Here is a 24,708-nt window from a genome sequence, read left to right as displayed (position 1 = left end):
CCTTAACAGCTACCCTGAGGTACCCCTGAGCAAGGTACCGTCCCTACACACTGCTCCCTGGGCGCCCAATGGCTGCCCACTGCTTCACTGAGTGAATGGGTTAAATGCAGAGAGCAATTTCCCCACGGGGCTCAATAAAGTACAATAATGTACACACTTTCTTCTTCTTCTTTAAGGAGACTCTCTGCTGTTTTATGGAGAAAATAGCCAAACAAACACCACCAAGCTCAATGTTCTTAGCTAAAGCTAAAGAGGAGACAGAGTCTTCAATTCATAAGAATCGTGTAATAATGAATTGTGGCTGAGTCAATAATTTCATATATGTTGAATGAACTGTAAGTGTAACATCAAAAATCAAAAACTGTAAATTAGGCGACTTCATTAATCACAAGATCACTTGTTCTTAGGGTCTAAAGTTCAATTGTCCACTGAGCCTTTTTGTAAGCTTCATCTTCTAGAACACTGGAAGCACAAAGAGATATATAGTTTAATGCAATTCTACCGGTTTCTCACTTTGTTTATCAGATGTACGAAAAATAATGTGGAAAAAAAAAACCACATATAGAGAGTCATCATTAGCAGTCTCCTTTTACATTGTGCTTCAAATCTCTAAAAACATCAGCGCTTATTTGAGCAATTGTGATCCGTAAGGATGTAATTACTGATATACTTCAGAAACAATAATGGACTCAAATCTGCTATTTCAACACACCATGTGAACTAATCTAGGGCCTTTCAGCGGGTGAAAAATGTGCTACCAGCATCCATCTAAGTAAATCTTAAAGGTTAACACTCACCCTTGCACGTCAGCCTGTAAGCAAGGCTCAACTGTTATTTCTGTCTGACTGCAGGTGACTGTGTACTGCAGATGAGGCCTGGGTTTGAATTACAGTTTTATCTCCCTGGGGTGTGGGCGAATTGATGGTAAGGGTTTGCATAGCCTACGACAGAGGTTCATGAGCACATCATTACATCACCGAGACATACAGTAAATAACACCTCTACATAGCACAGGGATCATCTTTCCACACACAGACACACACACAAATCAATCACTGGCTCGGTGGTTAGCTGAAACATGGCTCTACTGGACTTTCTATAAATGCATCACAATGTACAATATGCCACCACCAGCAGAGGCATCTGGGTACACGTCAGAGCTATTATTAGGTTAGATATGATAAAACCTCCGTGTAAGCAATGTATCTTGAGTGTCTGTCACTCATTTTGTCATAATTATAGACTCCTATATTGTCATTATAATGCACTATGGCATACAATACCTGCGTTTTCCAGCAATTTACAGTGTGCCAATGTCCAGGGGTCAGAAAAAGACTTTGACCGCATATGAAGTAATCTGAATGTTTGTGATTGTTGCAGCTGGAGCTCATACCGTGACCCTGTCCTTCATCAGTATACAGCAGACAGCACAGCACTGATGATGGAAATAAACACTGCCTCTGCGGGACTTTTTGCTATGCTGGAGATTCAAAAAACATTCCTTTTGGGTACTGTTGCTCTCAAACAACCAGCTAATATTTGTTTGGTTTATCATTTATTACAAATTTAACTAGGCTTTTTGGTTTTCAGCAATTGGCTCCGAGTCTGGAGCTTTTTTGGGGGGGCGAGCTAAAAATGAAAATAAAGAAAGAGCAAGAACTTGTTGAGGCACAGCTTCACAGCTGTGAAAAATAACTGCCAGGGCCTTGGTTCTGCTACTGGTCTATAAGTTATAATCAGAACCCAGCTGCTTTGAATATGCGTTGAATAAGGTATGCTTCAGAAGACAAATCTAAACCCCGTAGCAACTTGCTGCGTGCTCGCAGGAGCTGTTTAGCACTTACTGCCGTGGGAGGCAGAGCTTTAGCCGACTTTGTTGGATTGGCGATAATGGCCTGCTGGCCTCTCCCAGATCCTGTTACACTGCTGGGGACACACAAGCTGCTCTCTATTTAGCAGCAGTCGTCTCTGCTGTAAGCCTAGACTGTAACAGAAGTGGTGGCCACTTCCTCTCACCTCAAAGTAAAAGTCAGGAGGAAGGAAGAAATGAACATTTTAGCCTTGATCCTACTGCAGTTTTATTTTCTATACATATAAGAAGAAGGAAAATAATACATCAAAAGTGCTGGAGTCGGTACACAGCACAAACGCTCTTTCACGAATTACTCTCATCAATCATTTGGTATTTTAACTGCGTCCTGTTGCTCTAAGATAATAGTTGTTCCCCAGCTTTGTTTTGAGTTAAGAGAGTTTTCCATGTGGCTGTCTGCAGATAACAGCATCAGTCCAGATGGTCCACCTTTGTAAACGATCTTCTCTGACAAGGCTCCAGACCATTTGTTCCCTCTCTGTTGATTGTTATTGCTCCATTGGCAAAAGCCTGCCCAAGCAGACATGCCTGCATGTGTGTGAAATTCACAAATACCACAATAAAAAAATAAATAAATTCTGACAACAACTCCTCTGTCTGTGCCGATGACCATGTGTCATAAATATGTGCTATATACACAGTCAGGCAATGTATCAGTATCAGTACGATGCATGCATCACAAACAGGTAAGGAAGCGATCCCTGTGTCTAGATTGAAACGCACTGCAAAGTAATAAGCAGCTCATGTCAGACTAAGGCTGGGTTAAGACAGGGATATTAAATTATCAAACCAGATCCAGTCTGCAAATTCTGGCCTCCTGCAGTGCGACAGTGGATGTCTTAATTTGTCATAAAAAATGGAAAGATCTGCAAATGTAGTCCGGAGAACACTAAATCATTAAGGTTTTCCATTTTCGGGATGTATATTGCAGGCTGAACTCTACAGGCAGGGCATTTCACAGACGGATATTTGTTTGGTTGTCAAAGGGAGGGAGAGAAAGCATGTAATTTTGCCTGTCAGACACCTACTGTAAGAAGCATGGTGAGATGCTGATTACATTTTCGTCTTCAATCCAGACAGAAGAACACTTCCAGAAACCAAGGGGGACAATGAAAGGCTCACAATGTGCCCCTTACAGCGTGCAAAGAGACAGAATGGAAAGCAGAAGTTATGCGAACATGGTTATGTTGAAGTTAGCTGTATGGTAAAATCTACACAAAAGCTTGGATGTGATTAGCTGGGTTGCTCTGTGCTCAGGAGAAGGAACACACTGTGCAGGAGCAAGCTAAACTGCTGATTTAATAAATAAATAAAAAAACAATATGAATAGATGGTCTGGAGCAGAAGCACCTGTAATAATGACCGAGGGCTTAACACGTGCAAAACAATATAAACAAATATGTGAAAGAGCCCGAGCTGACTTCTATCCAGAGTCCACCTTATGGTTTGTTTTTTCTGAAGTTTAGAGTTTCCTCTGACCTCTGCTGCCGCAAATGCATGAAATAAAGCAAATACTCCACAAGTAAATAAAGTTCTCTCCTTTCTTTTGTTGTGTCAGATTTTGTGCCTCATATGAAAACATTTGGGGTATGAAACGTGGGGAATATTTCCCATCACATAACTGTTCACATACAAAATTAGCAGGCTGTGGTATTTTATTATGATACTGGGGAAAACAGCACTTGGCATGACCGGAATTACTACGACCCTGTGCAATGAACTTTCAGTCCTGTTGCCTTTTAAATGATTACTTTGAAGATGGGGACCGTCATTTGCTAACCTTAAAGTGACTTTGGTGCGTGGAGATGGCCATAGAATGTCAATGAGACAGTTAGCCTGCTATCTGTCTGCTATCAGTTTAAAATTAAAAGGACTCAAGCTGGTTTGTGATAATATAGTAATTAACTGTGAAAAATTCCAACCCCCCAAAATCACAAATCTTTTGCGGTTTCCTGAACATCTGTTGCCTTCTACATACACAGAAATTTACATTAACTCCTTGCATTCAGAGTCAAGCCAGAAACTTCATTAGACTAAAGTTTTCCTAACTGAAACTGTCCTGATAGACACTGGTTTACTTCTGTTTTGGGCCTTTCTGTTTTCTTCCTCTCACAGGTCCAGGTTGGGTCGGGCAGACTGGGGAGGAGATATTATCGGTTCTTCCTTGGCCTTAAAAAGCAGCCCAGGCTTCCAATCTTCATCTGCTTAGCTGAGTGGTAATCAGGCCTCTTCATGAGCTTTTTTGTGTAGAGTAATCTTGTGTGCCAATGTTGTTTTTGCCTCCTCTTCCAGTACGTTTCCCAGTCGGCCCGAAAAGCCGCTGCCATCATAACCTACTCACCTGTTTCGTCAAGCTGGTTCATTCTTGGACAGCTTCCCTTGGAGCTGCCTCGGCTCCATCACCTGCCTGCCCTTCCTCCTGTTACCTGCCTGAAGCAAACCAGTATGCCCGTCCTGGACCCAATAGCCATCTGTTTACAACCGATCCTGAACATTTATTTTCCCACTTTTGGGAAGTGCAATTTCACCCACCAGTTTTCCGCTGGATCTAACTCTCATCTCCTCCCTCTTTCTCTCTCTCTCTCTCTCAATGGATCACCTCCTGAGGCTCTGATTGCGCCCTGAAACTCGCCCATCATTGTTGTTCCCTCTGGAGAGTTTCTCAGTGCAGTTTTCCTGTGCTTTTGGTTTTAGCTTTTGTGGAAATAAAATTGTGAGTAGTGCACAGTTCAGCCTCAGCCAAGCTTGCACCTTGACAAAACAGTACTGCATTAAATAATCCAAAAACTTTAGGTTTTAAGTCAAATATTCGGCCATTTTCACAGATTGAACACAACATCATAGCTGAATAATTCAGTGGCACAGTAAATGCTTTGGTTCACACACACATCCTTTATTCCCATTGCATAAGGCAAATATGCCTGCTATTTGTGTGCACTATGGTTGGTCATTAGTGCTGCGCATTGCTCACTTGACCCAAGGGTACGTAATTTATTTCTGGAGCCACCCATCAAAAAGAGGTTGCCTCTTGTCACACTGACAAGCACCCAATCTAATCAGCCTAAATGATGATGGGGTGGACACGTGCTAATTAGCATCAGCAGTCTGAGAATGGTATGACAAAGGACACTGTGCTTGTCTGGCTTTGTTATTCTACTAACTTCTTGTGCAGGATTTGTGTCAGTAGTTGTAAATGTGCACATTGTACAAACGATTGTGCACTTTTCTCAGTCCGAATTTATTTATTTATTTACTTTTTACAAAAAAAACCATGTATGAATCATCATGAGTAGCTGAAGCCCATGGGCAGGGTGGCATAAATTCATCAGAGGTCAGACAAGCTGCCCACACAGACACCCGCACACACACACACACACTGCGACGAGCCAATGAACACAGCAACGTGCTCCAAATCTTAATGACAATCAGACAGAAATTCCAGCGCCGCTCAAAAACAATACGAGGTAACTCGAGCTGGAGTAGAAACAAGGGCTCAAAAGAGGCGTGCAAAGAAACAGCCTTTCCATCTGTAGCCCATTTCAAGCCAGTCTGTTGACAATGATTGCATTTGAGACCGACAATGTTCATCTGAGACGCAGAACTCTCCAGCAGCACAATGAAAGCACTTCTGAAGCTTTTTACTGACGTGTCATCATCAGCATCTCATCTCGCCCTGGCGAGTGTGTTTGTTTGCTGCAGTTTGGATTAATGAATGAATGCTTCTAAGGGAGCTCTTGAGTGAGACCAGAATAAGCAGCGCAAGCTTAAGCACAGAGCATAAAAATATCAAAACAACACAGTGAGCGTTGTGGGAGTTTTATAAGCGGCATGACCTGCAAGGTTAAAATTGAAAAGTTGACGGTAATATGAAATTCCTTTCACTTGTACTTCTTCCTTATTTTGCCTCCTCGTGCACAACCTTAGACAGAGAGCACTGCCACATCACTATCAGTGGTCATAATGATTTTCTCCGTGTATCTACAGCACTCAGTTACCTCACAGCATAAATGAGGGAGCTTCGTGTATCGCATTTAGCTTCGTGGTAAATGTCTCCAGATGTCTGCATATATTTACATTACAAAAATGCAGTTTATGAGCGTTTCTTTCGAGATGAAGTTAGCGGTTCAGTGAGCCTCACGAAACCTTCATCGTTTTGACAGACGGTGAAAGAAGTGTGAGAGAGAGATGTGAAGGAGTTGAAGGAGAAATGCTCAAGAAGCAAGCCCTGACAAGTGCTGTCCACTTAAAGCAACTGCTGTCTGGTGTTATCTGTGTTTCCCACTGACATCTTCCGCTGACCTCACATCACGTCTCTGCCCCTCTTCTGTTCATCTTTCTTTCTTTTTTTACACATTCTGCAGACTTTGCATTTTTTTAAAAACCCTCCTGCCTTCCTCTTATGACTATCCCATCTCCCTCTTTCTCTCCTTTCATCCTCTCCCCATCTCATCAACTCCTCAGACACTGTGTCTCACTGGTGCTCCCATTACATTGCCCAGGGTGCATCACCACTCCATCTCCCAGTAATGGATTTCCAATGCTTCGACCGTCTTACCTGTCATGTGGTCATGTCTCCTTGCTGGGTAGCATCACTCTGTAAGCTTTTTAGAAATGCATGAATACTCTCCGTGTTATTGTACTCGTTCTATCATCACTCACTCCCCACACAGAGCAGCAAAGCATGACCCCACATCTCGCTTCTCCCGCTGCACAGTGTGATAGTTGTGTGCCAGACTTTTAAAAAATGAATTTACAAATTCTTTGCTTATATTCAACGGCTTTCTCATTAGTTGCGAAATAGTCCATTTGGATACCAAATTAGGAAACCATCTATGCAATGTTACTGAATTCAAATCACGTTCGTCAGTCTTGTCAGTGTCATCTGATCTTCACTTCCTTACCTTCATCTTCAAATCACTGTCAAAAACTAAATGTGTTCAGACTGTGAACGCATTCGATCAGTTACACACAGACACATATATATACACACATAAATTAACAGTCACCTGAATGTGAGATCGGAAGTTTAAACAAGATAATTACAGTAATTACACCTCTGGCACTAAAGTACTGCCATATCTGCACATGCACGATTGCTCTATTGTTAAATATCAATCATTAGAAGAACCAGAACAAAGTTCAGCCCAATCCATAATAGAGTTTCTGTTAGATGGATGGAGACAGAGTGTGAATCATAGTCAGGTTCCCGCCCACACATGGCTTTCATTTCAGTGCAAAAATAAACTCTTCCAAAGCATCAGCCAAGAAAGCACATTGGTCATTGTATTGCTGGAGTTTCCTTCACAGACAGTATAAGACACTGTGAATGTGCGAATTAGAGGCTTACCTTTGGCGTTTTCGCGCACTTTCCGTTTCTGGCATCTTTTATGTATGCTATATCCAGAAGGTCTGTATCCTGTAACCAAGAAGAAGCACAGCTAAATCATCATAAATGTCAACCAATTTCAAATTTAAAGGCTTTAAAGGCTGTTTAGGACACATTTTATGCCCGTGGAAGCTACTTTGATTCAAGGTGATGGCACACATTTCAGAGACGCTTTCCATTTTACAACCTGCCAGCTCTAAACAGTCACATGTGCTTAAGGACACACATTAACCTCAATATGGGATGTCACCTGGGAGTCATTCAGTGTAGACAGATGCTGCCCTGATGACACTCTGCTCCACAAAAGTGTCTAATTAAAACAAAAGTGAAATGTTCCCATATTGACTGATGACCTGACTAAATGAGTACTAGCTCTTTACAAACATACATAAACACTCCAAATTGCTTTTGGAGTGTTTCCTCATAAAATCTGACACAGGATTATCCAGAAATCCAAAAAGAGTTTTTATTTATTCATTTTTTACAACAGAAAATGTCATCATATGCATCATATTACTAAAAGATCTGCTGTCAAAGGGGGAAAAAAGGAGATAAGATGAAAAACTTCACACGTACACAACGTTCTGCTGCTGCATGGTGTTATGCCAGGGTCGGCAACCTGCGGCTCCGGAGCCGCATGTGGCTCTTTAGTCCTTATAGTGCGGCTCCGCGTGGTTTGGGAAAATAAATTAGAAGTATTTAGCTGAAGTGTATTTTATTTATGTTAGTTCTTTTTTAACTTGTAGTTCTAAATTGGAAGATTATTGTGATATTGAAATATAAAAATAAAATTATATTCTATTATTTTTTCATCGCTCAAAATAAGCGTCACACTCGCGGAAGCCGGTGTACCCACCGAAACGCCGTGCATTTATCGAGACTTTCAACCCCAGGTAGGCCAATTATGGATCTTTGGATCCACATTATGTCAGCAGCTGTTCTCCACCGTGAACTATGTTAAAGACAAACACCGCTCACGCCTCACAGATGAAAGCTTACAGTCCTGCGTAAAGATAAAAGTGACTTCGTACAGCCCCGACTTGCAGACGCTGTGCGCAGAGGTTCAGGAGCAGAAGTCCCATTGTAAACATATCACGGCAGACCCGACGATGTTTGCATGAACATGCTTTTCAGCATCTCTATGTTGACCACTTTTCACACACGGTTTCTGTATGCATACAGCCGGCTGTAGCTTTTCAGCTCACAGCCCGACACACACCAACAACAACACAACAGCCGAGACGTAAGGCAGCGAGGCGTGATTGCGGGTGCCGCTCAGGTGCGTCCGCCTCCCCTGCAGCGGCGCTGCAGACCACGCCCCGCAGCACGCATTAACCAGGTAAAATACATATTTAGGCAGAATTTTGCAAATATCTATTTTTCATCTTTTAGCAGCATAGTGCTTTTTTTCCAATTACTTTTTAAAAGTCAGGTCAAGGCTCCAACAGCCCAAAGGCGATATAAGGGTGGCAGCTCACAACGGTTTTTGTTTGCTACATGGATCATTTTAGTTCAGCTGGGTGTCTTTCCTTTTGTTATATTTCTTTAAGAGTTCAAAATGTGTTAATTACACATGGATTGTAGCACTTCATGGATTTCATAAGCAGCACAGCTTAGTTGTTCACACAAAGCACAAAGGTAAAAAAACAATATATACAGTGTTATCTTCATTTTAGATGTCAAACAGTATTTGCGGCTCCCAGTGTTTTCTTTTGCGTGGAACCAAATGGCTCTTTGGGTCTTAAAGGTTGCTGACCCCTGTGTTATGCAACAGCTAAGCATGTCTAAGCTGCATGAATGGCATTCAGCAGGCAAAGAAACACAATAGTAGTACCCTGACGAATCAGCCCTGAATATCACCACAGCTGTTATTCTATCACTGTCAGTGTTAATCCAAACAAAACCTGAACCTGATTCATTATTAATCCAGCAGCGTCTCAACCCATGTCAGAGCTCCTTGTTTCATCATATTTCAACATTTCACATCAAACTGCTTTAATCCAGAGGCAAAGCAGGACCGGATTTAAGGCAGGGGTGCAGAAAATGTAAATTTCTTTTAAATTTTTTTACTAAAACTGAAACCGGGTGATTCTGAAAAAATCCTGTTGATGAGCTCTCCGTCCAGCTAGCAAGCCAACCATAGCAAAGGCATCTGATTGCAGTATGGACACACACCCACATACAGCATGCATCTATCAACCTGTGTGCATCCATGCAACCATCGCTCCTTCAACAAGCTCTGTTTCATGCTTATTTGCAAAGCTTTAGCACCTTAATCAGCCTGTAATGCATTTAGCAATGAGCAGACACAAGATGCAATAGCACAGAAGGCCCTTGGTGCCTTCCCTTAGTCACCACATCCCTTATCCCTGCATTTCGTTCCCTTGTACCTGTGACATGTGCAATGACAATAAAGTTGAATTCTATTCTATCAGTCTGGATTATCACATCCTCAATCTCTCTGAGAGAGAGCCAGGACATGAGGTGGAAAATTAACCAGAGTGAACTGTGTGTCCACTCAGCATTATCTGGGGAGACAAAAGGCAATGGGGGCTTGACTCGATCTCCAGCCACAACACTGATATCTGACAATCTCAGATACTCAAAGCTTGGTGGAAAATTGCACCTGGCCAGTGCTCCTTGCAAAACACATACCCACCTTAAGTCCCACCATGAGTATTTTGCATTTAAATATACTTGTTGCTATATGGAGATCGCGGATTATTTTGTTTAAAGGCATATTTCACTCAGGCAAAGCTGAGTAAGATAGCAATTAGATTAGCACTGCAAATTGTTAGCAGGCTACATATTTAAATTTAAAAATATTGCCACAGCAGAAATTAAAGTACTCTGTTTTACTGCAGTCCACCAGGACAAGTTATTCCTTTTCTGCAGTTCACATAGCATCAATTAGGCGGTCTTTGCTTGCACAGAGAGAGCCTCTGAGTCAAAGGTTAACGCCTACATTGGGTCTGGAAATGCCTGCCTTTGAAGTCTCTTTAGAGCGCTGGCGCTCCACATGGGGGCCTGGTGGAACAGTGGGCTTCAGGAAGTAGCTTGCTGATTCTCGCGGGGTACTTTTTGGTGCCCCTCTGGCTCCGCACAGTTAGCAGAGATCTAAGGTGGATAAGCGGCAAAGTGTTAACCTACAGTACAGAGACGACTCATTAAAAATAAACTGCCTGTACGGGCGACGAGCTGCTCGCGAAGACGAAACGTGTGTACATCTAAAAGCTTCAGTGGGCAGAGGCTCAGTCATTGCTCAGATGTAAATAAAATCTGATGCCAGTGACAGTTTATTAATAATGAGCTGGATTTATAACTGCAGATGCGGCACAGTTAGTTAATTAAAGCACTTTATTTCAGTTGAGCAGTCCAGCTATTAGTTCTCCTGTTTAATGTCTCTCATTTATTTTCTATGACATATGTTCTTTATCTGTTCTTTTCTGTCATGTCTTAATTTATCACTCTCTGTCTCTCACTCTGTCTTTCCCTCTATTCTTTGCCTCGCTCCCCAACCTCACCGCTTTTTTGCGAGTATCACAGCAGCGAGCACGGATCCAAAGCCTATTAAAATCCACGGCACGTCCAGGAACCAAGCAGGGCCAGCGGGAAAGAAACTACAGAAATTAATGAACATGCTTAACCTGCACTGGCCCCGAGCCCTGTTTTCTGTGCCTGTTTGTCTGTCTCTGCTGTGGAGCTACTGTTTACAACACGCTGCCTTCCTTTTAAAATTAAGAAGTGAGCGCTAATGGTGTTTTTTGTTGTTTTGTTTTTTCAAATATGAAACTTTGTAGGAAATTCAAAATTCAGCTGGTGCTCATTTTGTTGTCAAATGCTGCCGGCGCTTTGTATATGTAATATATACGCCATGTTTTCATGGGAAGACTTTTCACATGCGTGTGGAATGTGATACAATTGACTCAAGGCAAGACCGGGAAGAAAAGTCTGCTACAAAGTGCTTTGAATAAAACAGTCTTTTTTTTGAATATCTACAAAGGGGCTGGCAGCGTCAGAACATGGTGGGTGGTTGTATAACAAAGTAACAAAGACTTCTGTTGCCCTTTGAAGCAACGCGTTTCCCCAGCTCGACTGGTACAAGCAAATGGAGGGATGTGCTGATGAGAAGAAAAAAAAGGAAGAAAGGTTAAGGAAACATGGGATAGAAGGCAGACACTGAGACAAGGATAAGTGGAAGTGGGGAGACTGACAGCCACAGCTCATTTACCAACAGCATGCTTGATAGCCTCCAGGGTTCAAAATGGATGCGCACTCCACAGGGCTCAGGGCCTCTGCTGAGCAACGGAGACAAGGAGCAAAAGGAGTGAGGGCAGGAGGGAGTGACAGATGAATACACTCAGATCAAATTAAGGAGCTGGACTGTTCTGTACCAGGACTAGTCAGTGTGGGAAAAGCATACAAGACAGTCACACTTGCTGCTGTTCTGAATCCCATATTTTATCTGCTTTATAATAACAGCAATACATGTAAAACTGTTCACTTCTATCTATTTAAAAATTAAGCAAATCAAAAAGAGCTAAAAGAGACCATCAGTCTACTAACAAGCACTTGATGGTTAATTTCATCTTGTCATGTTTTGTCTATTTCGCTGCATGTGCATGTCTTGAAACAAGCTGCCACCCAGTCAGATTCGGTTTGTTTCGTGAACTGCTGATTTGCTCAGTCTAAGTGAAATAAGGTCACACAGGCTGTATAACAAGTCAGGGCAGTCCCTAACCCATTGATGCCATCTCTTGGACTGAAATAAGCTCTTGCAAACGCAATACCAAGGCTGCGTCTGGACATGTCAATAAAATACACATGCACATACAAGAATGTGCAAGAAAAACATAATGAATTTTAACACTGTGCAGAGCTATAGAGCCCTTGCATAACCAATTACACTGTTGCAATCGCTATACAGTGTTGTCTGAGTGTTTGATGGCCCACTGACTCGAGGTCAAAGGATTCTCGGCACAGATGTGAAAAACAGAGCTATTACCCAAAAGGAACAAAACACACTAAAGCTCTGCAGGTGCTGAGCCTGTCCCTGTAAGTGGCCCTCCAGTGACTCTCGGCTGGCAGGAAACACATACTGTTACGAGGGAAAATGGTTTGTGGAGAGCTCAGCTTGAACTTGGTTGAGAGTGGCATCCACTTTGCCGCTCTACTCTTGGGTTCCTATAGTGCAGTTCTAACAACCCAACAGTGATAAAGTCACAAACCTCCTCACCTGAAGTGGCTGACTAGAGAGACGGAGAGAGAAAGAGAAAGCTACAAGCAAGCAGACCGAAGAGCTGAGGGCTTGAAAGTCCTTTTTTTGGTAGGTTTTGCATGAAAATTTGCATTCAGGCATAACGGAAAACGGAACTAGCTTTCAGCGCTCTAAGAAGGCTTAGTATTTACAACTCACAGGATAATTGAAATCATTCCATGGATTAAATGATTTGTTAGGCAGTATAAAGAAAAGAGGGACAGCAAATGCAGGAGAGACATCAGGTATGGCATGAGGCAAAGGCCTTGAGCAGAACTGCACTCTGCATGAGGGCATATTTAAACTGAGCAACTAATTCACTCTGGTTTTCATCTGTCTAACATGTCCCCTCCCTCGAGAAGCCTGGCCCTCACTCTATTCATCTGCAATTAAAAGATAAATACCCAAATAAATAAATAAATCCTGGAAATATAAATCTATGGTCTGCCAACTACTTTCTATTTAGAATTTTTAAGTTAAATAAACCTAAACCCACCACTGATGTTCATTCTTCCTCAAGCTCTCAGTGCCCACAAAGGTAAAAATCTGTATAAATGTGAAAAAAACTTAAGTCTGCACTGTAGATCTGAACAAACTGGTTTTAAATATGCATGAGTTCAGGAAGGTCATAAATCCAGTTTTTATGTGGAATTAAATGGACTCGTCCAGTGCCTGCACATAGAACTGTTTCTCTAACCTCTAGCACGGCACAAATCTGCATTTTCCAAAGGGCACAGTCCTCTATCTCAGAGAACAGACGTATGTGGGGTGCTGGTCCTGAGATTTCATGCAGGCATTTCTACTAGCAGAAATGGCAACCTGTCAGAAGAACGGCTAGGGAAAAAAATGAGACTGACACACTCCCTTGAAGTCTAAAGCATTTTATTGGAGTGGCATTTAATGTTCTTTTATTATAAAAGTCACTTTTTGTTGTATTTTTTTTTTATCTTTCCACTGTTCTTGCAACAAATTAAATCATGCCTGTTCAAACACCTGCTTTCTAGATTTGATATCAAATGATAAGTTGAAAAAGAATATGAGAACCCATCACTCTGGGGACAACAGATCGTATTTTGGGGCTTCTAGTGTGTGTAAATGACAGCTATCTGTAAAAAGCTTCTATCCACCCATCCACTGATCATTGTTTAAAGAGCGCATGTTAATATAAGCAAATATTAATGAGAAAATAGCAGAGGGCACTTTTTTTGTTTTTGGTCTGAATGGATTGTTTACTTACATCCATCCAAAGAGCGCTTAAATGTGATTGGTCAACGGTACTCAAATTACAAGCAAAAGACATATTACTGTTCCGACACATACAGAATCTAAGGCCTGTTCATTCAGCCTGTGCATGTTTTTATGTCTTGAAATGATTGCTTTCCCTTTACAAGACAAAAGACACTTCAGAGGTGACATGAAATGAGAACAAAGAGATGAGGACAGGACATGCAAAAATGGGGGGACTGTGATTCCAGCATCATCAATTCTTACCCAGTGGGAAACACACACACACACACACACACACACACACACACACACACACACACACACACACACACACACACACACACACACACACACAGTCTACAGTCCTTTTGTATTCCTTTTTTCTAAAAGGAAATTGATGGCTGAACAGGCATAGAGAATTTTGTTCACACTCACCAGCATCTAGCCACCCACTGTAGGTTCTGATTAAGCCATTCTTGCTTATGTATTTAATTATTTTCCTTTGTCTGATTTCTGTATTGAAGTAATGCTCTGGAGCTAGAACGCGTTCGGTTTTATTAATTTCCTACTTTTTTCGACTTCTATTTCTCATCTTGTCACATTGTATTTGAAATTTTGTCAAAAAAAGCACTTAAAAAAATCTTACATACAAACCAAACAGGACAGCAACTCGGAAAAGACATATCCAGAAGTGAATGTAGTGAGCATAATGTGCGTCTATACACACACAGCCACACACACATATCTAAAAATACATAAATAAAAGAGGGGGGGGGAGAGATGTAACCAAGCATATCTAATGAGAAGTTTAACAAATGTTGGTAGAGCAGGTTATTATTTTGACTTCTTAAGTTCTGAAACACTCCCAGACCCCATTGGAGAGAGCCAGTCCAAAACATGGCAATCACCAAAAACAGTAGCCCCCAGACCCTGAGGAGAGAGCCTGTTTATCAGACCATTGGTTAATTCATTTTTATTTTTATTTGCATGTTTATTTATTCATTTATTAAGCATATTTATAACACTGACCTGCCAAAAGTGCCTATCCTACCTATCCGCCTCTAACAGACTTATTAGCTTGGTCTGGGTTCTAATCAAGGTCTGCCAATTTAATAGGGCAGAGAGACAAGGATTAAAAGAAAAAAGCCAAAACAACAACAACAACAAAAAACAACTTAATATTGCTCTCAGAACACCCCTGACCTCAGTCAAGCACTTTTGGACCCAGATCACTGAACAGTTTTCTTACTTGCTGGGCTGTCACATCCCAGTATCTCCATAACTGTGCATCCTAGATCAGCAGTCCCCAACCCCCGGGCCACAGACCGGTACCGGTCCATGAGTCGTTTGGTACCGGGCCGTGAGAGTTGAGGCTCAGGTGTCAAATTTATGGTTTTCGGGGTTTTATTGGTTTTTAGCGTTATTTTTTAATCATTTTTATTGTTAATCCGGTTACCCTAAACCGATCCGTCACGCAAAAAAGGTTGGGGACCGCTGTCCTAGATGACTTGTCATCTTTTCATCTACATGTTCCCAATGCCAGCGTTCTCCTTACAGCCCTAACTATGGTCAAAAGGTCATATTTTTAAACTGGAAATAAAAAATAGGATAAACATTGTCCAATGCAATGTGCGTATAATATTCCAAGCCCTCAACTAATCTACATATTATCATTATGATTATTATGGGGAATAGAATATCCTTGTACATGTACAGCGACAATGTGTATGTAAGTGTATATATGTTGCCTTATATATGAGGATATATGTATTTATATAGGTATGTGTGTATATCACTAAAAAAGCACTTTTTTGATTCCTAAAGCTCTTTTAAAAAAATGTAGGTAGACTTTGGAAAAAAGCAGGCCACATATTGTGGACAATGTGGAAACAAGTTGAAAAGATTGAATGTGGGATGCTCAAGTTGAAATTCAATTATACAATTATGGTCAAGTGAAAAATAGAATTTTAAATGTCATTTCTAGCAGGGTGATAAAGTACAAGTAGAACCTGTTCATAGTTTTTGGTCAGATAGATGGAAAGAGGAGACAGGGATTAGAGGTCAGATGGAACGATGGGGAAAAAAAATAAATGCTTGGGAGAAAAGAGCGAGGGAGGAGCGGCTATGTGGGCAACAACAGAGATGTATGGCTGCGGCTGATAGTGGTTATCAGCAGCCGACACGCTCCACAAAACAACCATTGCAGAGATAAAGGCAGCAGGAGGTTGTGCTATAGATCAGCGCACATATTCAACCTCACACGTGTCAAATGATGCGCACAAACGTAACACTCTAGCCATTAACACTTAAGCTTGTACATACTGTATGCATGCACCAGCTCTAGTTTATCTCTGTCATCAATCTGCAGCATCTGCAGCGTTCAGTCATTGCGAACACTCGGTGTATTAATGTGAACAGCTCTTCGGCTCATACTGGTCACCGATTTCCTGGGAGCGTGCTCAGCCAACCAAATTCTGGGCACACATACGCAGACGGATGGAGTGCAGCGAGGGGTACTGGAGGGAGTTAAGTCCTCTCAGACAGATGCAGAACAGACTAGCATAACAAAGAAAGCAAAGCCGCTTCTCTCATCTGTCCATCACACCCTGTTGTTCTCTTATCTTAGTTATCATTCCAGCTGGATTTTTGCTGCAGCCCCCACCACCCCCCGATTCCCTTTCTTAGTCTGTCTTCTCTTGTCCAGCTCTGCGGCTGTCTTGGACAAGTGCCTTTCCTTTCACTCACCTCACCTGGAAATCTGCCTCACTGGCTCTTCCCTCCTCCCCCCCTTGCCTCCCTTTTGTGTGCTTGGATCTTAACAGCAGTTGTCATGTCTATGGATGACTGTTCACATCTTGTCATGTCTGAAACCCCACTGACACACACATGCTAACACACCACCCACCTCTCTCATCCTCCTTATTTTTCTATCCTTACCCCTCCGTGCCATTTAATTCTTCTCTTTTATGTGTCTGGCATCCTCCAGGCAAACTCTGGATGGCTCTTATCTGTTGCAGTTGAACATCTGAGATCCACCCCAGAGCAGAGAGCGCCGGGATGCATAAATGCACACACACACATACAGTGCACGCACACAGAGACACAGACAAATACATCAAATCCCCAGAAAGGATCAATTAAGGTAATTAAAGTGCAGATAAGGCACAAACAGAGACACTGAAGTATACATGCACATGCAGACTAAGTCAGACACACACTACATTACACTTGTACAACTACAAAATGCTTGTCAATGTCTCAGCTTTCTTTCTGTTCAGTTCAATATAAAGTCTCCTCTGGACATCTGTGCATTAAAACCTCACATCCTTCTTCTGTCTGAATATTCAGTCCACTACGTGTCTGCAGGTTATAACGCTAACACAAATGAAATTCTGGCATTCTGAAAATGAGTAAAAGGTACATTCAACCTCGAGTCTATGGACTGAGACTGTGTCTGTGTGTGCTTGTGCAGGGTTTCTTCAGTGAAGTTCTTTGAGAATCAACGCTGCTGGCACACAGAACACAGTTCTGGCCTTCATCTTTCACATCAACTCATTTGGACACCTCTTAAGTGCAAACCATAACCCCTTTGAAGTCAGGACAAAGCAGGCGGGTAAGAGAAATGCATTTCTCACTTTCTTTCTGCAGGCGAACCTTTCTGTCTTTGCCTCTGCTTCTTCAAGATCCTTTCTTGAGCAATCTGCAGTTATCTTTTCTTTCCTGCCACACCTGCTTTTTGGTCAAACTTGAGCACAAAAACTACAAGTAAATGCTAACTACTAAAAGAGCCACTGGGTTTTCATGGAGAACTATAAAGTTTCCTTAATATGATTTACTCTTAGACCCATGAACCTGATTTTAGTTTAGTTAGTTTTGCATGTTAGCATGCTAACATGGTTGAGACTGATGGGAATGCTGGAGTTCTGCCTCTATTTTTCACAAACCAAAATCCTGGGCAAACTGAAATATTAGCTAGATTGTGGAATCGCTCAGCTTAATAAGATTGATCGTCTGGGGGCCACAAAGGTCTTTACCAATCCATCACACAGCTATCAATAACTGTCAAGTAGAAAATTGTGCAATCTCAGCATGGTGATGGTATAGGAGTTGAAGCATTACCAAAGTCAGGAGGCTTCCTGTTTAAGGCCATTATTAAGTGTACAGTAGCCTATTTAACTTCAGTCCATCCATACAGACCTCGGCAGTGTACAGCCCCTGGGGCACATCCGGATCCTACGTTGTCCCAGTGGGAGGTCAATGGGAAATGTATAATAATGTCAATAATGTGAAATAACAATATAACAATAACAATATAACTTTGTTGCTTTTATTTTTAAATCCACTGCTATTTTTTTTTATTTATGTGCATAAAAACTGTAAATATTGTTTGGAATTGAATTTTTAACAGAACACGGACTTCAAAGTATTTATTTAGTGAAGTCAATGTAATGTAGTCTGCGGGATAACGAAAGAGGAGCTGACAGCAATGAGCTCAGTCAAATGACACAGAGTGGAGTCACAGCAAGCTTGGATAAGCTGGGGCTAAAATGGAAACAAAACAGGACTATTGATTGAATACGGAAAAATATTGGTGTTTCTACTACTCCCATTTCACATTTTCATTGTCTAATTGTAACATCCACTCTTGCCAAAAGCAGCTTATAAAGAAATACAATACTGAGCAAAATTAAGTTTAGCTTACTGGTGTGGTCTTGAAAAACAGCCCCAGTTTCTTAATTGCTCATCTCTGATCCAACATGACATTTCAGTCTGGACCAAACGGACTGTCCAACAGACAGAGAGGCGTTGCCTTCCTTTGAGTCTCTCGCCTGTGAAAATCTAAACTGTTCTTTTTGGTGGGAAAGCTATTAATTACCAACAGAAACATGTACCAAATTCTTGATATATATTTTCAAATATTAAAATATATTATATTGTTGTTCATGCAAGGTGGTCTGTGATTGGCTGCTACAGCCACAAGGCTTAGTGGAAGGTAAACTGGCGTACAGTAGGAACCTGTGTCCCAAATCCTAACCTGCTCCTGGTTAGGATTTGGGACACAGACTCCCTCTCTACTTTAAGATTAGGCTTAAAACTTGATAAAACCTTTATTTAGGGCTGGATCATGTGACTTTGAAATATTCCCATGTTATGCTGCAAGAAGCTCAGGCCACTAAGGAATTTCTGAGAGTTCACTTAACATTACTTCTCCACTTTTCATTCTCCATAAGCCACTACCGCATGTCCTCAACTGTTGTCTTTTCTTTCCTGTAGTGTGTTTTTTCCCTCATTCTTTCTGTGCTCTCTTTGTTTTCTCTTATCTTCTCCTCCATTCCTAACCAGTCTACCAACAGTACATGGCTGCCCCCTCCTGAGCCTGGTTCTGCTGGAGAGTTCTTCCTGTTAAAAGGCAGTTCTTCCTTCCCACTGTCACCAAGTGCTTGCTCATAGGGGACCATCTGATTGTTGGGGTTTTCTGTCTAATACTGAACTTTACATTAAAATATAAACCAACTTGACGTGACTGTTGCTGTGAATTGTTGCTACATCAATAAAAATGAATTAAAATGAACTGCACTGAACAAAACAAGTCGCACCTGTGTCATGATACAGGCTTTCCTGTGCCTTTACGTGATAACTTTCACGACAACCTTTCTTTAACTTCTAAACTTTCTTTCATCTCTCAGAATGAATGATTCCTGTTTAACTCAAATATCAATAGTGACATCGTCTTCAGTTTAACTGTGTCTTAATAACAAAGACAGTATTTCTAATGTACAAAACATTTTAATCAGCCAACAAATTAGTCTACCCTGTCAGCCCTGCCTGTGCATCAGGCCCTATTGTCAGCCCACTGCTAAGTGCCGTTTTATCCCCTTTCCTGTCAGAGGAACCACAGGCAATTATGTGTGTTTGTCAACAGGTCCTTATACTGTTGGATACAAATAACAGAGCAAAGCCACAGACGCAAACAGATAATCATCAGTGGAACACAATGAGGCTGGAAAGAGGAGAAAATCTGCCCGAAAGGGTTTACCGCCACCCTGACTTCAGCTGTCTGCTAATGTACTGCTGAAAACTAATTCTCCCTGTCCCTCTCCTCTCCTCTTCTAATGAGCCAGGTGTTGTTTCTCTCCCTTCTGCCATGTCACTCTCTCGAGGAAGCCCTTCAGAGAGGAGCTGGTATTTTAAGTATGAAAGACTGCTGCGCTTCTTTTCTTAACCCAGAGCATCTAGAAGCTGTTTAAATTTGATACCTTCATATCATTCCGCCAAATTGAATTGACTTTAGTGGGGAAAGAAAAGCGAGTGACCCACATTTGTGACACACTTAGTTACTCGAGCGGAAATGGAACAGCGCAAGCAAAAGGGGGGGAGTCCGTGAAAATTTTAGGGATGGACAACGAAGTGAGTGTTTGACAGAAAACATTCAAAATTCTCTCTATTTAACAGTCAAGAAAAACCGAGGTGACAGTTCACATCTGCACCGGAACCAATAAATAACAGTGTGATAGTGGATAAAATGCACCAATAGGAACTACGCAAGTCGCAGCGGGTTACGGATGGGTTTAATGTGGTCTCTTGAGGTACATATTGTTCTTTTGTACTTTATTTGGCTTTGACAAGCTTATTTTTCTCCGAACTTTTATTCTGTTTGGAAATTTGTCTATGTAGAGATGTTAATAATGTGCAATAAAGGCCAAAATTAGTCCCTCAGTGTGCTAGTAATAAGCTTTCTGGCATGAACATTTGGAAATGAAGAGACAGAAGCTAGATAATTGCTACAAAGTACAAAGGAATTCAAATGAAAAACAGCAGGGTAGCATGAAAACCCAGAACCCCCTAGCTGGTGTGAATTAGAGGTCTCTTAAACATTACAAGCTCATCTAATGCAATGAATGCAATTAGTTTCAATCAATAATACAAAGAAAAATCTATTTAAGGGGTGCAGATCTAAAGATTTGAGGCTTCGGAGAGTAAACGCAAGACATGCAGCCCTTCCTCAACATGGCTTGTAAATGATTACCGAGGCCATCTGACAAACTCTTCGCTGTCTGTGATTATCTGTACTTACCATGCCAGCGAACACTCTACATCTGTATCTTAGAAATGGAGTTAAAACTGATTCTTTCCACTTATCCACTTAAGCAACTGGTCATTATGTGCAGGAAGCACTGGAAGTTGTTTGAAAGCAAAAAGCATATAATTGCCTCATTAACAAATGGGACATGAGTGTAAGCCATCCGTTGCCCCTGATTCTTGTAGCAAAATGCACTTTATTAAGGCCTTTCAGTGAAATATTAGTTAAGAGAGAGGAGGACAGAAGCGGGGAAAAGTAGAGAAGAAAACTCTGCTTATGTGCAGCGTTTAGACGTAAGAAGCTATGAGATCTGCACTGAGGATAAAGTGAATTTTGAAGGGCACGGCATCTACATTAAATCCTCGCGGAATTAGATTATCATACATTTATATACATGATGTCAAGCGATTAGTTGATGTAAAACCTCACAAACTTCATGCGTGCCTTTATGCAAGAACAACACATTAATTAACGAAACAAGTCAGGTTTTTCTGTCATCACGATTCCTGAGTTATTAATAATCCTCCTCCTTACAGTCACGTCTACAGTTTATCGGATGGGCAAACAAACTGAATGTTTGAATGTGTATTTTCTGAAGTCCTAAATTGCAAATCTGAAAATGTTAAATAATTAATGTTTTTTCTGACATGAATACATATTTGTATTTGTGATAATGCTACAAGGCAAAGAGGAGTTTTGTCCTTTGACTGTATTTTCTCTCAATTTTAACATCTTCTGTTGATGAATTTACCTTCAAGATTAAGTAGTTGTGTGCCTTTAAAAATTCGCTTCGAGCATCACATGTTTGGAATATATTAATAAGTGACTGGGGAGCCCAAAGAAAAATTAAAGCTATGTGATTGGCAAGAGGCATCCATCTATCCATTCATTTTCTTCCACTTATCCGATTCAGGGTCATGGGGGAGTCCACTTGGACCCTAGCTGTCATATACACCCTAGGTAAGTCATCAGGCTGCCACAGGGCTAACACAGAGAGACAGAAAGCCACTAACACTCACATTCAGACCTACAGTCAATTTAGAATCATGGCTATAGACTTCTTATTGTTATTTTAATATACTGAAATAGTTTTATGGCAGCTTTTGAATTTATTCTTTGAACAAACCACAAAAGAGCAGTAACAATAGGTATTCTACTAATGACTCTTCCACTAAGGCTTTGCCTTTTTGCCAATCTTACAACAATCTTCAGAGGCAGAATAGAGCCATTTAAAATGTGCAGATCATTATTCTTTTAATTTAAGGTCTCCTCCTTTTGGTCTCTGTATCAGTGCAGATGAAAAGAGAAGATCAAGAGAATAGGAGAACATCATTCCCAGACAAACGCCTGATCCAAACGGTGCTGTCAGAAACCAAAATTTGCAAGGAGCAAAGTTAAATGGTTGGCAGAAATAACTTTTATTCTCACTATTTGAAAACAATGAAAGACCCATACAGTCATTTCTTTGTTACGCCAACACGACAACAAACCGATGGGCAACATGAGGCCGTGCTCTTCGAAGCACGGAATGAAAACAGGAAGGAAATGTGTTCTCTTACTGAGAGCTTGTCTACAGTGGGACCTCAAAGTCTATTGGCTGAATGCCTTTATTTGAAAGGGCTCCCTGAGGAAAGCAGCCACCTGGCTTGGAACACTGATGGCAGTCATATCACAGCAGCAGGGGGGTTTTGAGTACTTTGCAGTATCAAAAAACAAGCTGCATGGATTGGATTGTCATGGCAACTGGGCTGGGTTAGTGTTTGAAGTGGAAGGAAGAGAAACACAGAAGAAAAAAGAAAGATAGAGAGAGAGAGAGAGAGTTAGTGTGTCTACAATTACAGGCCTCACGAGTGTAAAATGTTGCTTCATTAGAAGTAACAGTGTAACATCTAAGCTATAGGTTCTCGGATGTGAGCGATTTAGCATAATTAAATCCATCATGGTCAGTTATTGAGAAATTTAAGTCGTCCCGTATCATTCTACACCAAACAAAAGGGGTCTAAGAGCTACTGCAGCCGACTGTAAGCTCTGACCACACGACATACAGAACAACATGCACGCCATGGTTCTCCATGCTTTTTATTGACCAGTCCCGCAAAAGTCAATGTCCATCTGTAATCTGATTACAAAACGCTCTACTACTGACAAATCTGAATTTATGCCAATAACAGATAATCTATGCCCAGAGTTTCTCAGCTCACTCCCATTCAAATTAGTGACTACATCTTTTATCTATCTTGGCCTTAAGATCTCTAAAAATCCCAAACTCCTCAATAAATTTAATTTCTTGGAAATGCTGGACAAGCTCAAAGACGATATTAGGAAATGGAAACTGCTTCCTCTGTCTTTGATCGGTCGAATAAATGCAGTTAGAATGGTGTCTTTGCCACGATTTTTATATCTTTTTCAAAACCTTCTTATTTATTTGCCACTTAAATTTTTTAAGCAGCTTGATTCATTGATTCTTTCATTCATTTGGGCAGGAAAACCCCCTCGGATATCCAAGGCTCATCTTCAAAAAAATACTTCCAGTGGGGGGGTTGGGTTTCCCTGTCTTTAGACATTATTACTGGGCGGCAAATTCAAGAGCTCTATTGCACTGGCAGTGAGGTTCGCCTACTGATTATTGTTATGATAAGCTTCCAATCTGGCTCCAGGTAGAGGCAGCAACAGTATCTGAAGCCTCATTACCGGTCTTATTGTTTTCTAACACGGGTTCTTCTAATAATTCGATCAGTCGTAATTTTGTTGTTAAAAGTCAAATTAGGAAATCTCATAAACCACCTGACTTCTCAGTAAGAATGCCAATAATACATAACTACTTGTTTAAACCAGGTAAAATGGAAAGGGTGTTTTTAGAATGGGGGGGGGGGGGGGGGGGGGGGGGGAGAAGGGATTGAAATGCATTGAGGACTCATATATATAGATGATATATTTGTGTCTTTCCTTCAACTTCAGCAAAAGTTTCAGTTACCTCAATCACATTTTTTTCATTATCTTCAAATAAGGAATTTTGTTCAACGAAACTTTTCAGACTTTCCACTGAAGCCACTAAGTCATACTTACTTTGATATAATTCGGAAAGAAGATTTTAAACATCTGATATCTCAGTTTGTGAAGTGCTTTACAATCCCAGTTGATTCTGATCAAATTAAGAATACATGAGCTGAAGACTTCGGTGTTCCTCTGGTCAAACTGTTTGTCCAATATTCAGAAAGGCTCAATAAACGCCAGATATAAACTAATCCAGTTTAAAGTCATTCACAGATTACATTTTTCTAAACTTAAACTTAACCAGATCTATAATTCTGTATCCCCCTTATGTGATAGATGTAATATCGGTGAAGGTTTCCTTGCACATCTATTTTGGCATTGCTCTGTCTTGAAAACTTTTTGGAGCCAGATTTTTACGTGGTTTTCAAACCAATTTAGGAAAAAAGTACCGTTTGATGGTACACTGGCTATACTTGGATCATTTGCATCAATCAAATCTTTTTCCTTTTCACAAAAACATTTAATTACAATGGGTATGCTGGCTGCAAAGAAACTTATACAGTGACGGTCTTCTTCAACCCCGTGTTTTAAAAGGTAGCTTAATGAGATGGTGTCTGTGGCCAGGGTGGAACAGATAAGATTTGATAGAAAGGGGAAACTGGTGAGTTTTTGTACGATTTGGCAACCATTTCTAGAATTCTTAAAAATTAACTGATCCTAATTCATGCCCCACACTTCGCGTGAATTTTCTTATTTTATTTCATTTTATTTTACTCTTTATTTAGTTAATATTGTTATAATTTTTCATTCCTCTTTTTTCTCCTTCTTTTTCTTTTTTTTCATGCTTATAAGTTCACAAATGCTAAATGTAGTAATTGTCCTCAATTGAATCT

The 24,708-nt window shown here is 41.0% G+C and overlaps 1 protein-coding gene across 2 annotated transcripts in view; it reads right to left on the bottom strand.

Moving 5' to 3' along the window:
* plcb1l (phospholipase C beta 1-like) overlaps positions 1-24,708 on the bottom strand; it is a 128,219-nt gene that overhangs the window by 82,646 nt on the left and 20,865 nt on the right. For both annotated transcript variants that reach the window (XR_014271542.1, XM_082506522.1), the window contains exon 3: positions 7,218-7,286. Coding sequence is in view for 1 of the 2 variants with exons in the window: in XM_082506522.1 (XP_082362648.1) it covers positions 7,218-7,286 (69 nt within the window). In the remaining variant the exon portion in view is untranslated. The remainder of the gene's footprint in view (positions 1-7,217; positions 7,287-24,708) is intronic.

Source organism: Aulonocara stuartgranti (assembly GCF_965226115.1).
Source record: "Aulonocara stuartgranti genome assembly, chromosome: 15".
In the NCBI taxonomy this organism is placed as follows: Eukaryota; Metazoa; Chordata; class Actinopteri; order Cichliformes; family Cichlidae; genus Aulonocara; species Aulonocara stuartgranti.
Note: the sequence above shows the minus strand (reverse complement) of the source record. Positions and strands in the feature narration are given on the sequence as shown.